Raw genomic sequence first — 15,590 nt, 5'->3', positions numbered from 1 at the left:
GACCAGATATAGTGAATGCAGGGTCCGGGGAGAGCAGATATAGTGAATGCAGGGTCCGGGGAGAGCGGACATAGTGAATGCAGGGTCCGGGGAGACCAGATATAGTGAATGCAGGGTCCGGGGTTTGGTAACATTTTAACTCCTCCTATGTGTTGTTACTGGCTGATGCCACTTTCCTACACGAGGTTTTGTTTGCCGCTTTTGCCTCTAGTATTAGACAGTTAAGAATAATTACAACCCACTTCACAAGTGTTTTACTTTTTCTGTGCTTTTAACTGCAGCAGATAAGCTGTCTTTATTGAGGGTACATTTGGACACTTATGGACCGCAATGTGAGAAAAAAAAAAAAAAAAATCACACACAACAAAGGAAACATCTACAAGTACAAAAACAGCCTGGAAAAGCCAATAAGTGAGGCAACAACACCACAATGTATTCATTATTTTTTTTGTAATGAGAGGAAATTGAAACATCCCGTAGACTTTCTAGTTTTACCCCGCGACATTGCTTTTTTCTTTCTGTTAACAGGCATTTTTTTCTCGGGTTTTATCTCCTTATGTTTCTTTTTGACATTTCGACTTTTTTTTCCAAAACATGTTCGGAATATTCCACGCGTTACACATCTTATTGTCTTCTCATTCCTGGATTCCTTCACTTCATCTTGATCACTTTTCCTCTTGATTTCTAGGGTTCTCTTCTCTTCTTTATTGTCTTCACATTCTTCCCTGATACTTTCACAGTTTCCTCCTTTGTGTCTCTTCAGAGATTCTTGATCATTTCTTAGCAAGTCTACCGGCCCCCAGACAAACCTGCTGCGCTGGTCGTAGTGTTTCCAGGCAAAGCGCACCAAAGCTTGACGTTTTCTTTTGTCCTTTACGGAGAACATGAAATAATCTAATACGCTCCTTTTTACGCTCTCTAATTGGCCGTAACACAGGGTTTCCTTCAAGAAAAACTGGACCAGAGGAGCTTGGAAGCGCTCAAACCCCAGTTCCCCCAAACACTTCAAAATTCGGGTGATCCGCAGATTATTATGAGTGTGACTGTGAATAAAAAAACAAAAGCAGAAAACAAATATATGAAATATGTTACATGCTTACCCCTTGAAGAATCCCATAAGAAATATGCATGTCATGAAATACAAGCTGAAAAGCACACATCTATGCACTTGGGTGTCTAGACCTCTGTTGCAGCCAGTGTTCCACCAAGTACAGTGATGCACGGCATGTTCCAGCGATCACTATTGATCACCTTCGCAGTACATTAAAAAGCATAAAGTCAATGCTCATCATCAAAGCAGAGAAGGCTGGCTTTAAAGTAGTTGAAAACCCTTACATATACCCGTACAGTGACTTGCCTCAGGTGATACACGGAGTTGAAACAAATCATCCTCATAAGTTGTACCCGTTTATCTAAAGCCACCTGTCCCCTACATTCATTCAAAGTGCAGAATTCACACAGGATCTCTCCGCTGTGAAAAGCAGGTACACCAAGTGAGGAGGGCTCTGAGAGCTGATTGGAGGGAAGAAACACACCCCCTTTCATAAAGCACACAGAAAGAGCTGAGGCTTTCAATCACATGCTGTGTGTTGGATCTCTCTCCTCTGTCTCCTTTTTTTCTCTTGGTGTCAGGAAAATGCATCAGAAATGTTAATAGCAGAGGAACAAGGCAGAGGACAGAAATGACACTTAGTACTCTGGACTGAGACAAGTACACACTATAGAGGCATATCCGTTACTCACAGTCCAGTGGTCATTACTATCAGCTTCAATGTAGGAAAATTATTATATTCTATTTATTATATGATCGTTTGACTTGATTTTATTCTCCTGAATTCTCCTGTACTGTGGAACACAGGCTGAGAAAGGAAAAGACAGCACTAGAAACCAATCAGGTGTGATTCAGTGCACATGTATTGATAGGGAATAGGAGGAGAAGAAGGAGAGAGAAGAATAAGTGGAGAGATGAGATAATTGGAGATCAAGCTGGATTTGCTTTGTAAACCACAGAACTCAATAGATGGCAAGAAAAGCAGCTCACTAAGCCCTGGTTCACACTGGATCGACTTGGCATGAGATTTGCATGCCCTGCGACTTCCAAATCCCATGCCAAGTCGCTACTTATTGTCCACAATTGGAGCAATCATATTGGTACAGTTCAAACTTGGTCGGAGCCGCACCGATTTCAAAAGTAGCACATGCCCTAGAAATGGTGTCACCCGGTGCGATAACACTTGGTGACACCCCCTCCGACGATCCCCTCAGAATGGTTCGGATAAGCGGATTGAGCATGATGGATTGGAGTCCGATCCATTATGCACCCCAATCCGCAGATCCGATCCATCATGAGGGAATTGTCAGCATGCAACCTATATGGGGTGACACTGGACCCGCGCCACGAAAGGTAAATTGTGAAGAAAGCCGACGATCCCCGCAGTATGGATCGGATCCATCCTGCGGTGATCGTCAGCTTGCTTTACAACTTACCTTTTCGTGGAGCGGGTCCGGTGTCACCCCGTGCGTTCGGTGTCACCCGGTGCGGAGCACACCCCCTGCACCTGCCTCGGGATGCCACTGCATGCGCTACTTTTGGTGCGATTTACATAGACATCTGTATCAGATGTCTTGCAAATTGCACCTGAAATCAGCGGGTCCCCCAACTTTGAAATCGTGCAACTTCACTGTAAGTCTCACGATTTCACAGTCGGGATTGATGTGAATGGAGGGTTATATGTATTTCCAGTTTTCCACTGTCTGAGTTTAAGCCCGGGTTCACACAGGTGTGACGTGCAATTTACAAATCACAACTGAAGTTGCATCTAATGTATTTCTATAGCCCTGTCTTAATCAGTGCGATTTGAAGTAGCACGATTTCAAAAATAGCTCCTGCGCTACTCTTTTCTGATTTCATTGCAACTTGCATTGATTAAATGAAGTTGCAAGCCACAGTGAAATCAGAGGTAGAAATCGCACTGATCTGCAGCTTTGTAACTGCGCTACTTCAAGTGAAGTAGCGCGATTTCAAAGTTGCATTCAGTGTGAACCAGGGCTTAATGTAAAACAGCTAACTTATGGGTAGCCTAAGTTGCCTAAATTGTTAAGGGTCAAACCCAAAAATTCTTCTCTCACTATGACCCAATGAGGTGCGAATTTCTTGGGTCCAATCTAGGACTAGAAATCTACTACCGCTCATCGTGACGTCAAATCATCATGAAAAGTGCTCACTTGTTCAAATTTGCATATCTTTCTTTCCAATTCTCAGCTCTGCAGACTTCTCCGGTATCCTCGTTTTTTAGATGCAGGCCGTAGAATCCCAGCATGAGCTTGTACGCCTCAAGGAGATTCCTCGTGACTATCTTTTTCTTCATTTCCTAGGGGACCATCATTTGTTACAATGAACAGTATAAATGTCATGTTAAAAAAAAAGCAGAAGCAGGACAAAGAGGAACTACAGCAATCTTGGTTCTACCCCAGAACTCTCCGTGGAGTATGTCCTAGCGTTCTTTTTTACTTTTACCCAATCCCTGTAATGATTAACAGCTTTTCTCACTCCCTGTGACATCCTTGTTGGGCTTGTAAAATTCTTGATATTATTATATATAATGGACGGTGCCACTGGATATATAAAAATACAAAAAAAAAGGGGGGGGGGGGAGAAAGTAGAGAAGCCATCTAGTCCTTGGAACACTCCCTTGAGGGAAAAAATCCTCTATTCAGGCCTCCTGCACATTTATCACCTCTCCAGCCACCTTCTGGGTACCTTGTGAACTTATGGGGGGGCTGACAACACTGCTTGGGATTTCAGTGAAGCAGAGGCAACGTTGTCAGCTCACAACATAAAGTTAGGTGCCCAGTGGGTTTCTGACTGGATCAACAGACATTTTTCTTACCTGCTGTGTTTGTACTGGGATAAAACAAAATGGGTAAATGTGCATATATGGCAAGGATGAACTGAATATTGTTTCTTACTTTGCCCAAACATACACTAAAACCTGTTGAACTAAAAGTTAAAGAGGAGTTCCTGTCTCCCCCCCAAAAAATTAAAAGTCAACAGCTACAAATACTGTATTTGCTGAATTTTAATAAAAGGACACTCCAGGGATAAAAAGACTCCACACTGTCCAGGGATCCAGCAATGTCCTCACCAGAGCTGATTCTTCAATCAGCTTTGGATTCAGGCGCCGGCATCTTTAGTAAGGGAAACTGGCAATGAAGCCTTCTGGCTTCACAGCTTGTTTTCTGCCATGCTGCTCTTTGTGAATGGTCCTGCAGTCTTCTGGGACCTGTGATGTGTCCTAGAAGGGAGGGGAAGAGGAGGGGCCGAATGCAGGGATCTGACCAGAAGTGGGAGCGGGTACCTATCAAAACCAAGTACCTGCTCCCCCCTCCACCCCAAATGTGGCAGTGGAGGGGAGGATGAAACAAGCAGAACTCCCCCTTTTGGGTAAAGTTCCACTTAAATACATTTGCCTAGAGGTGCCTGAGAGTACATTTATTAATTTTTCAGGAAACCCAGAAACCCATAAAAGTCTGCTGGCAAATCTATAATCAGAGTTCGAGCCCCATCTGTCCACATCCTTAGTTTTGGCCCCTCTATGTGATTTTTGGCCTCACTGATCAAAAAGATGTTGCAGTGAAGTTGATGACTGCGTAGGACAAGGCTCGACAAATCCCAGACGCCAAGTCACAATGGCAGCAAGAAATTGCGTCCTGGCGCCTGGATTCACACACTGCCTCCCATTGACTTCAATGCAAAATCACATTCTATTGACTTCAATGCAAAAACGCCTCCCATTGACTTCAATGCAAAAACGCCTCCCATTGACTTCAATGCAAAAACGCCTCCCATTGATTTCAATGCAAAAACTCCTGTCAATAGCAATCCTATGTGAACACTTATCTACGCATGTTACTTTACTATATCACTTGTGAGTCTGGAATGCACCGCTACAACTCACAAAGGACCTGTCAGGAATGGACTTGCCAATAACGGTGGGACTCACCTGCCTTGTGGGCTGCAGTACCAGGGCTGGCCAGCGGGTGCTCTCAGCAATCAGAGACTCACCCCTGCAGTCAGCCAAAACACCTGAAGCTGATTGCAGGGGTTGTATTTAAGTAATGGCCAGACTCAAAGTCAGGGCCTTGGTGTGTGTTTTTCCATGGGCCCCTGTATCTTGTAACCTGCATTCCTGTTCCTGTTTCTGCCTGACTTGTTGCCGACCCTGCCTGATCCTGACCTCTGCTGACTTCTCCTGTTTGATCCCTGGCTTGTGACCCTGACCATTCTCTCCGCCTGCTCCTCCTGTACCTACCTGCCCGATAGTTATCGACCCAGCCTACCTGACTACGTTGTGCTCTATATGTGTATGTACCTGTATATCTATAACAGTTTAGGTTTGGGTTTGTTTCACCTTGTTGTATGTATTTGTGTTAGCTTGGGGTTTGGTGCACTGCGTTTATATTTGTATTGTTAGTCTCAATACATTATATTATTTACTAAAGCTGAAGCCTACGTTTCTCTGTGTCAGTCCACACACTTCTGGTCACACCCACATCTCTGACAGGACCCTTTTCGTAATTGCACTCAAAACACAATGCGTGTGGATCGCATTTGCGTGAACTACCTGAATAGGGGCACATAATATCTAGCCTGTCATGCGAATCTGTGAGCTTGAAAATGCTGCCAGATTCGCAGGGTGGCTCCATTCACACCTGGGTATTATGGGATTGTAGCAGAATCACTGTGATCGCAAAACACAGGCTCATGTGCCATTATTTTCAAACATGGTGTGGTTTTGCCATGATTGTCACGCAGCAAATCGCATTGTGTGAAGCTTGTTGCCCAATAGTTGTCGTGCCCCGGGACCTGACAACCCACACTACGCTAAAGAAAACACTGTCCCTAACGTTTTTAGTTGGCTCTTGGATTCAAAGCAAATCTGTCAAGCCCCAACATAGGATATTATATTACAGATACAAATATAGCCAATATTCCAGCAAAATAAGAAGTGAATACATTCAAGTTATCTCACTGCTCTGCTAAAGACAGTTAGGTAGAGTTCCTCTTTAATTCATGGGTTTTCTAATACCTCAATCTCCTTTTTGTGTAGAGGAGTGGCATGTCGATTAAAACCATGTTCTCGAAGTGGAAAGAGCCTGAAACACAGAGTGACGTGTTAGAGGTTAAATCAGATGTCTAGAAAAACTTAATTTAATTTTTTTTAAATTCCCGAGTAAAGTGAGGACGGATTAGAGCTACTCTGAGATTTTGATTGCTTTCTGTGTCCCCACTAGGAAAGTTTACCATCACTTCCTGTGGTGTCATCCGGACAGGAACTGGTGGGAAATCTTCCCATTGAGAAGCTTCTCCTTTAAGACCCAAAAAACAGAAGAGTTTGAACTCCAGGAGGATTAGATAGGGATAGATCAGAAACGTTTGGGCACTTACCATTGGATGTAGTTATGGTTGTGCTCTAGCATCTCATAATTATCTTTCCATTCAGCAAGCAGATCTTTAATGAAACAACCTGAGAATGATACAGAAGTAGCCTATTATTTCCACTCCAATTAAATGTAACATCATTTATAGGACCTTTTGGCTATTGGTGGAGCATGCGGGCCACAATGTTCTAACAGAGAGATCCTTCTGCCACAGTTCTCTGTGTCTGAGTTTTATAAGTCAGATGGCCAATAATGTTCTAATATTTTGATCTGTATTTCAAGAGCAGGGGTCGGCAACCCATGGCTCTGGAGCTGCAAGTGGCTCCGTCACCACTCTGCTGCGGCTCCCTGTTGCTGCAGATATACGTCACACCCGCCAATGTGCGACACCCCGCCGGACCTCCAGCCGGACACCCTGCCCCGTTGGGACAATCTTGAGTGAAGGTGAAGACGACGTCTTACAGCCCTGATGTGAAGAAGCTATGCGCTGAGGTTCAGGAGCAAAAAAATCACATAACCAGGTAAAATAAATACTGTAATTAGCTATTATTTTGCAAACATATATTTTACATCGTTCAGTGAAATTGTCCTTTTTTTATTCAGATTTACAGCTGATTGCAGAACCAGGGAGATGGGGAGGTTGTTGGCAATTCCTCTTTAATGTCTTGGTGTAAAGGTGGAATTATCTTTTAAGGCCTGGTTCACCCAGGTTTCAGCTTTTATACAGTAAGATCGGTGTATACAGCAAGCTGTTGGAAAGCATTTGTCAAAGTTAAAACCACATATCAAAACAAATCAGTAGATCCACAAATCACCGCAGAAATGGTATCCAAAGTATGACTTCTAAATAAAGTTGAGTTTGGTTGCATCCGAACTCCTAAGCTTCCCTACTGGAAGTTTACAGTGATAGGTAGTGTTTTGGAAGTGTCCTGGGTGGGGCCAAATTTATTTTTTCAGTAAAAGTTGACTTGCATACAGGAGCGAACTGACTATTTGGAAACTCGGGCACTGCCCGAGGGCCCGGGGTCAGTAGGGGGCCCCATGAGATGCCCCTGGTACCTTTTTCATAGGCTTTTTTGAGTTTGGGCAAGGACACAGGGGTCCCATGATCCCCTATTACCCGGGGGCCCCATAAGTTGTCAGTCCGCCCCTGCTTGCATATCATTTATAGCTTGCTATATTTAAGGAACTATTTGTCCTATACCAAAATGTAAAATGTTATTTTGTTAGTGTACTGTCTTTCAGATTATTGTGTTGAGTGGAGAACCATCTATTGGTTGTTCACTGCAATTGCACTCTTTTTTTATTCCTTCTTAAACAAGTAGTGCTTAATATTTGCTAACAAAGTTTACCCACAAACCACTGCAGTGCCATTTTAACTTCCAGAAGAACACATCAGTGAAGCTCTCTTCTTTTTCCCTTTGATACACATATGCTTTAAGTCTATTCATTGCTAAAGTTATGATATATCTAGATTGCACTGGCATGTATTTAATGTGGTTGTATTTGAAGGAAGGCTGTCTGCAAAGAAATGTGTTTAATGTATGCATTTGTAAGAGACATGTGTAACACAACGCTGCTTCTGTCACTTTTGTTAGCTAGCTGTCGGCCAGCTGTTAGTAGTAGGATAGCATAGTTAGAAAACAAATCCCTTTCATATTGATACTTACCATTTGGTTTGAACTCTATCTTATTTGTGTAAAACTGTAGATTGGGCATTTCTTCCTACAAGAAAAAAAGAAGGCCAAAGGGGTTATTTAAAGTGGTGCAACGCTTTAAATTTCCTAGCTAATGTATAGTAAAAGCAATCTAGTAATTACATTGGTATTTATGGATTGTCCAATAGAACACATTAAGATTATATACAATCTTGATTGTATATTGGTGTTGAGTCTTAAGCAGGTTTTTATTGTTTTTTGGTGCTCATATTACATAAGATACCAGTGACTCCTCCAATTTTTTCTTTTTTTTTGTTGAATGTGACATGGAGGATTTTAATTTTGGGTACATTATGAAATCTTCAAATTTGGGGAAAAATGCATCCCTCTGGATCAACCTTCAAATTCGGAGAAGAACGCATCCCTCTGGATCAACCTATCTCAACCAGGGTTCTATGGAACCCAGGGTTCCTCCAGAGGTTGCTGGAGCAATAATCTACTTCAGCCTCGCAGATAAGTAACCACTGACACAAATTATATTTTTTGTTTCCAATCATTTTTATTAGTTATATTCCAAGAGAGATAGAAAGAAATACATACTGTATTTAAACAGAGCTACAAATCTCTGTTGGTTGAACTGGATGGACTTGTGTCTTTTTTCAACCAGATTACCAGTGAACCTACAGTATGTAACTATGAATTATATTCTATTGAACATATCAAAATGTAATGCTTTCCCCATACAAAACAAAGAAAGAAAAGAGAATAGAAGCACTTTCAGTAGCAATAAAAGGGTCTCTGGTCAAGGGTTTCACAGTTGTCACTTCAACTGAGGCCCATTGTTCTGCTGATCTTTGTAGCTATAAGAGGGGGATTCTTCCTTCTGTCCCCAAGTGTAAGGAGTAGTCTTCCTTTTTGACCATAACACTAATGTACCATGAGCTGTAGATATAGTCATTATCAACAGCAGCTGCATATTTACGGCGAGGCAAACAAGGCGTTTGCCTTGGGCAGCAATTTTCAAGGGGAGGCGGCGGCACCACATCCCTGAAGAAGGGATCTGGCGAGGCACTGCTGAGGATCCAAGGAGGGTGTGGGGGTGGCCTGCTGCTCTTTTTAACTTCCAGAGAGATAAGGTTAGTGAATTGGGAGGTAGCGGCCAGGGGGAAGGGGCTGGTTGGTTGCGGCTGTTGGTGGTGGCTTGGTTGGTTGTGGCGGTCAGTGGTGGCAGAGGGTGGGGGCGGCTATTCTGTGTTGACTAGAGCAGCACAAGAGATAAATACACTACTGATCAACAGGGGTTCCCTGAGGTCAGAAAGGTATTTCCAGGGTTCCTACATGTTAAAAAAAGATTGAGAGAGGCTGCTCTAGATGATCACAGCTTTTATCGCATACAAGATTGAGCAAGAAGCCTATTGGAGGGAGACTGGAGAGGTCTTCTTCATATAACAATACAAACACTGGTGGCCTACCTGCCCTCAGCATTTCCTTGAGAAGATTTCCCTGGAGCAACCTGAACCCATTTTGTTTAACAAAGAAGTGCATTTAAAATCAAAAGCTCGCCAACAGTTCTTGGCAAACTGGTTCCAATTTAGTGACTGAAAGTTTTGAAGCAGAGGAGTCAACGTGACAGATAGGCTATTGGAATACTCAGGCAGAGAGGTTGGCTTCAGCATGCTGCAGGTTTTTCATAACAGGTTCTCTTTAGCAATGATTTTGTTTCATAGCAAACAGACAAAGTTTTGGAGAAGCTTACTGGGTTAACGTGGTAACTGGGACTTGAATGCTGGTACCCGTGTCTGTAGTTCTGCATATCCCGTGCAGCTGAAGAATTCATATACTATAAAGAAGAGGTAAAATGGTTAAAGAGAGCTTCTGCTTTACCGATAGAATATCACTGTTATCCCGGATGATAGAGTAGAATGTGTCTAGCTTGGTGCCATGGAGATTACTCCAAAGATCTTGCTCAGAAGACTTTCACCTGGGCAATATAAAAGCCAACCATGATATTAGATATCCTTTGCCATTACAGAAAGGATGACCAGTTTACCTGAGTCAGCATGGTAATGTCTATGGACACAAAGTCCTCTTCTGCCTACTCCCCAGCCCTACTGTCCCACATTAGCCAAGACAGCAGAGATACTACCACTATCGGGCCAGGGCCAAATGCAAGGAGGACATGGGATGGAATACCACCCTACCATCACTGCTCTCTGAGCTGTCCAAGTTAAAGAACCCATAATTTGTCTTCCCCAGTTAGGGCAATAAAGTACCTCATATCTGAATTTTACGGGTTTTCCATTTTGTGGCCTTCTGGCTGCCTGTCGTGCCTAAGGTGCATAAAGACAACATATTTATTACAATTATTGCTAGAGACAATGGTGGGAAAAAGCAAGTAATCAAAAAGCTGCCCATAGAACCGACATGTCACCACAAGCAGATAAAACAAATGTCCACAACACTCACAAACTCCACAACACGACACTCAGTTTTACCATCTACCTAAGCTGCAGGTGTCTTTCGTGTCAACACCCTTCCCCACCTGAAAATAGAATGGAACCTACCCGTCTGAAGGTTGATTGTGGGAGAGATGGCCACCTTGATCATCTACTTGCCCCTAGTCTGTTGACAGGATAACAGAGGAGCAATGGTACATTGATGGGGTTATCCCTGTCCTCTCTCCCCTCCTGCCAGTATGTTCCCAGTGCTAGACTGACAACACTTTGGAATGCAGTATACACAATGATGGTCCTCTTTCTCTCACTGCTACACTGGGGCTTATGAGAATATAACATGAAGACACATTTCAGGCACTTTGTACTTGCAGTATTTAAAATACATTTCATAATTTAAAACCCAATTGAACCCTCACAATTTATTATTGTAATTTAGCCAGGCTGCATATGCAGTATAGTAAAAAAAAAAAAAATATCATCTTGTACTCTTTACTTAACTGGTAAATGTTGCATCAAGGGTTGATATACCCTGTGCTGCAGAAATCTAGAGAGCTGGACACAAAGTGGTGTCCCAGCACTTCCATGGCCAAACACAATCCCCGTCCCCACCAAAACGGTGCACCAATCACCAATGCTGGTCAGGTAGTGAGAGTGCTGTTGATTGGTGCACTGTTTGGGAATGTGGGATGAGTTTTGGTTTTAGATAGACTTGCTGAGGGCTACTAAAGACCTGTCTTGGGTGACAAGAAGCCAGACAGATGCCAACATGACTTTGACCTTGTTTGTAGACCATCCTTGCTCTGCACTGTCATCATCCTCATCTTCCTCCCAGGTTGAGTCATATGAGGTCGTATCCATTCTATCACAGCAGCCAGGGTAAATAGGCCGGTAAACCTAAAATACAAAAAGAATAAACTTTTCAAATAAAAATGTTGTCACCCTATAACAGGAAGTGCCTGAACAAGCACCTTGATGGCAGCCAAAGATTACTTTAAAGCTGAACTCCAAGCATAGCTTTTATTGTAAAGTTACGTTGGTCCAACTTGGCCCAGTGTAAATATGTATATGCCATACCTGTAGGACTGCTGTGGAAGTGGAGAGTCACGGTGGTAGTCCTCCGGGTCCTGTGCCAATCGGCTGCCCTGCAACATGGTAACCACAGGGGGTCACTTGGATGGGCATGGACACCATTCACAGAGTGCCTTGCTTTTTTCTCAATGAATGCAAAACATTCTCTGATTGGAAGAAATGAAGATCTTGACATCACCACTCCGTGTCTCTATCTTGTCCAATCAGAGAACACCTTGTATTCATTCAAAAAAATACAAGTCATTCTGTAAATGAGCGAGTGACCTACATTGGTTACTATGCAGCAGGGCAGCTGCTTGGTACAGGATCGCTAAGACACTACTACACCCATTCTCTGCTTTCACAGTAGGGTTGCCACCTCATCCCTTAAACCCGAACACAATATTTACACAGGTTCTGAGGCTCATTTAATGCAGATAAGGCTCTGAGTTTAATTATCACCTTAGTCAGCCCCAGAACCTGTGTAATCAATATGTGTTTGGTTTTACAGGGATGAGGGGGCAACTCTATTTCACAGTGGTCCCACAAGTATGGCAGATGCATACATACATTGGTCCAAGCAAAAACAACGTATGCAATAAAATCTATACCTTAAGATCAGCTTTCAGTCTCATTTACATTTGTGTTTGGGGGGGGGGGGGGGTTGAAAAAACATGCCATGTGTTTACCACCCTCAACAGCTCTTCCTTATGATGCAAAGGCAGCGGAGGAAGTGGTGTATTTAGGTTTCATGCTGCCCTAGGCAACACAAAAATTGGCTCCCCCCCACCCGTAGAGACCCTGACATTGACCAATAACCACCACCCCCCATACACTGACAACACCCCCACCATCCCAGCGAGAGAAGTAGACACCTTCACAGCTCCAGACATCCCCAGGAACAAGAGTCAGGCTCTGCATACACCATCAAGCAGCCTGCAGCCTCTATCAGATTTCACCTACTCCCCATGCTGCGTGTCCCTTCTTCCATCCCTTCTTTTGGGGGGCAGCGCTGCCCCCCTGATTAATGCTACTGCCCCCCCTGAAAAATGCCACCCTAGGCAAATGCCTTGAGATAAATACGCCCCTGAGCGGAGGGGGGGAGTACATATGCCACAGCTACAATGCTTTTGCATTGCCAAAAATGATCCTCACTGTTACATTCAGTGGATAGTACCAGCCACTTAATGCGACTCATTTAACTAAATGGAGGTGCCCCACATAGGCATGCACTGCACGCGATTGAAGAGAACTGGCGCCATTTTCAAGGGGTTAAAACAGGCGGTGAGGAGGTGATACACCCCTACTCACTGCCTGTCAAAAGCCCCTTAAAGTAATCCTTAGCTGCCATCAAGGTGCGTTTTTAGGCACTTCCTCTTATAGGGTGACAACATTCTGTCCTTACCTCCCAAATATGCTTCTGCGTTGTCACTCATTATGCAGGCACAGTCCACTTTTGCCAGCGCTACCCTAAGCCAAGAAACACTTCTACTACATAGTTTTGGTAGATCTAAAGGAAGGTTAGATGAAATAGGGATTGCACATTCAGATTGTAAGGTGAATGGCAGCCTAAAGTTGAGAGCAGTGGGTGAAATAACACCAGCGCTTAGTGAGACCATTTACATACATTATTATTATACAGTATTTATATAGCGCCAATAGTTTGCTCGGCGCTGTACATTACAATGGGAGACAATACACGAGACAGTACAGTAACAATACAATACACGAGGGGTTCGAGGGCCCTGCTCCTTGGAGCTTACAATCTAGGAGATAAGACTCTGCTGTACTTTGGAGTGTCAGAAGTGCAAGTGAAGCAGGTGGAAGGAGTGAAAAGCGGACCGTCAGTACTGTAATTGTGTAGAAACAGCCCCTTCAGTTCCCCGATCTTCTTACCTGAAGTCTGGAGGGTTTGTAGAAGAAAACACCTTGCTGCGACCTAACTAGGAAGAACAAGGGTCACACGGACGATGACGATTTCTGTTCAGGGAGGTGTGGACTCCTCGCTGCTCCTTTCACTTTCCATTCCTGGCCTGGGCTGTCATTGAATTCCAAGGCACAAAAATAACTTGGAGGGGTTGGGCCATTTTATGTTTACCTGTGACTATATTTTTATGGTTTGATTTTTTTTTTTTTGCAGAATTGTCACTTGTGTAAAAGTTTTGACAATACTCTTTATGGTCTTAAGTCCAAGAGAATTACAAATATAAAATGAGTGTTAGTCCATTTCTAGTGCATCGTGGGATCCAGTCTTCATTATGCAGAATTTAGACCGTGTCTATGCTCTCCTCTGTGCACAGTCAGTGATTTTGGGTAAAAATTAGGCTGCAGGTGAGGTGTAGCTGAAGTTAATTAGACTTGTGTGCGATGAAACAGGAGGACATGCTAGTGGGAGCATCTGATTAACCCTAGGTTCACATCTGTGCGGGAGGTGCGGCTGCGGATCCGCACGAAAATCCGTGCAACCCATCACCCGCACAGAGGAATGCGGACCCATGGGCGGGTGTCATTAGTTCTAATGGCACTCCGCCCGCACTGGAAAACGCAACCGTACTGGGAACCGAGGTTCCCATGCGGGCTATGTTTTCAGAAGAAGTGCAGGGACTTCTTCCCTGCGTGGCACGGGAGTCTATTCAAATGAATGGGCTCTTGTGTCCGGGCAAAATGCGGCCCGCACGGCCGCATATATGTGAACCAGGAGTCAGGCCACATTGCACACAGAGAGTTTCCTGCCTTTGGCGGTGACTGAACTGTGGCCAGTTTGTGTGTGGCCAAAACTCAGAAGAACCACTGAACCTGGACACACACGGTTGGGGTTATTTACCAATATTGGAGTGTGTAGCTCTGCATAGAAACCAATCAGCTTCCGGGTTTTATTGCCAAAGCTTAATTGAACAAACTGAAGTTAGAAACTGATTGGCTGCCATTAGGGTTGCCACCAGCGGCGGACTGACCATTTGGAAACTCGGGCACTGCCCGAGGGCCCGGGGTCAGTAGGGGGCCCCATGAGATGCCCCTGGTACCTTTTTCATAGGCTTTTTTGAATTTGGGCAAGGACACAGGGGCCCCATGATCCCCTTTTGCCCGGGGGCCCCATGAGTTGTCAGTCCACCCCTGGTTGCCACCTCATCCCTTTAAAACCGAACACATAATTACACAGGTTCTGTGGCTGATTAGGCGGAAATTAAAGTCACCTAGTGCTTTATCTGCATTAAATTGGCCTCAGAACCTGTATAATTAATACATTCAGTTTTAAAGAGATGAGGTGGTGTCAGTAATCCGGATATGACCAGAGATGTGTGGACTGACACAGGGAATATCAGGCTTCAGGAGTGATGTGGATAATATAATTTATTGTGAGCTACACCAATGTACAAAAACGCACAGTGCAAACAAAACCCAAATAACCAAAAACCTTCACCCAATATATACATGTTTTTTTTTGAAAAGATACTTTTATTACAGAAGCATCAAAAACAACATGATACTTGTAATCGGGGTACATCTCACCCTGTACTGCAACGCAGCGCTCCACATTGCAATACAGTTCCAAGCATACGATAAATACATTGAGAAATAAATACATTCGCTCAGCGGTATGATGCCTGACGTGATGTGCGTGGAGGATGAATCCCCCGGACCAACACGTCATGCATAACGCCGCTTACCCCAAAAACCATAGCAACCTAATACACAATACTTTTCCTAATGTCACGACATCATGCACAAACGAAATCCGAATATTACGCTATAGGCATCGGGTGTGGGGGGGGGGGGAGGGGAGAAAAAGGGGGAAACACAGGCCCGAAGCTTTATTGAAGGGACAAAGACACGCAAGAGGGAGTAGGGGGAAGGGGAGATCTTCAGACGTCCTCTTCCTCCTTAAAGTCCATCAAGGTATAGTCTCTGAGCAGACTGAGGATCAGTCTGCGACAGTCCTCAATGGACATCCTCTCCCGCTGGTGGA

At 44.0% G+C, this 15,590-nt stretch overlaps 1 protein-coding gene across 1 annotated transcript; it reads right to left on the bottom strand.

Annotated features, from left to right (window-relative positions):
- Positions 1-252: 252 nt before the first annotated feature.
- LOC149436739 (opioid growth factor receptor-like) lies at positions 253-13,648 on the bottom strand. The gene is made up of 9 exons (XM_089661550.1): positions 13,520-13,648; positions 11,333-11,449; positions 10,373-10,429; positions 9,856-9,939; positions 8,112-8,166; positions 6,449-6,527; positions 6,090-6,156; positions 3,226-3,371; positions 253-1,043 (listed from the first exon to the last, which is right to left on the bottom strand). Exons 2-9 carry the CDS (start codon positions 11,411-11,413, stop codon positions 440-442), a joined length of 1,173 nt encoding a protein of 390 aa, XP_089517676.1. The 5' UTR covers positions 11,414-11,449; positions 13,520-13,648; the 3' UTR covers positions 253-439.
- Positions 13,649-15,590: the final 1,942 nt, after the last annotated feature.

Source organism: Staurois parvus, unplaced genomic scaffold (genome assembly GCF_062004578.1).
Source record: "Staurois parvus isolate SC_StPar_1 unplaced genomic scaffold, SC_StPar_1.0 ptg001349l, whole genome shotgun sequence".
Taxonomy (NCBI): domain Eukaryota; kingdom Metazoa; phylum Chordata; class Amphibia; order Anura; family Ranidae; genus Staurois; species Staurois parvus.
Note: the sequence above shows the minus strand (reverse complement) of the source record. Positions and strands in the feature narration are given on the sequence as shown.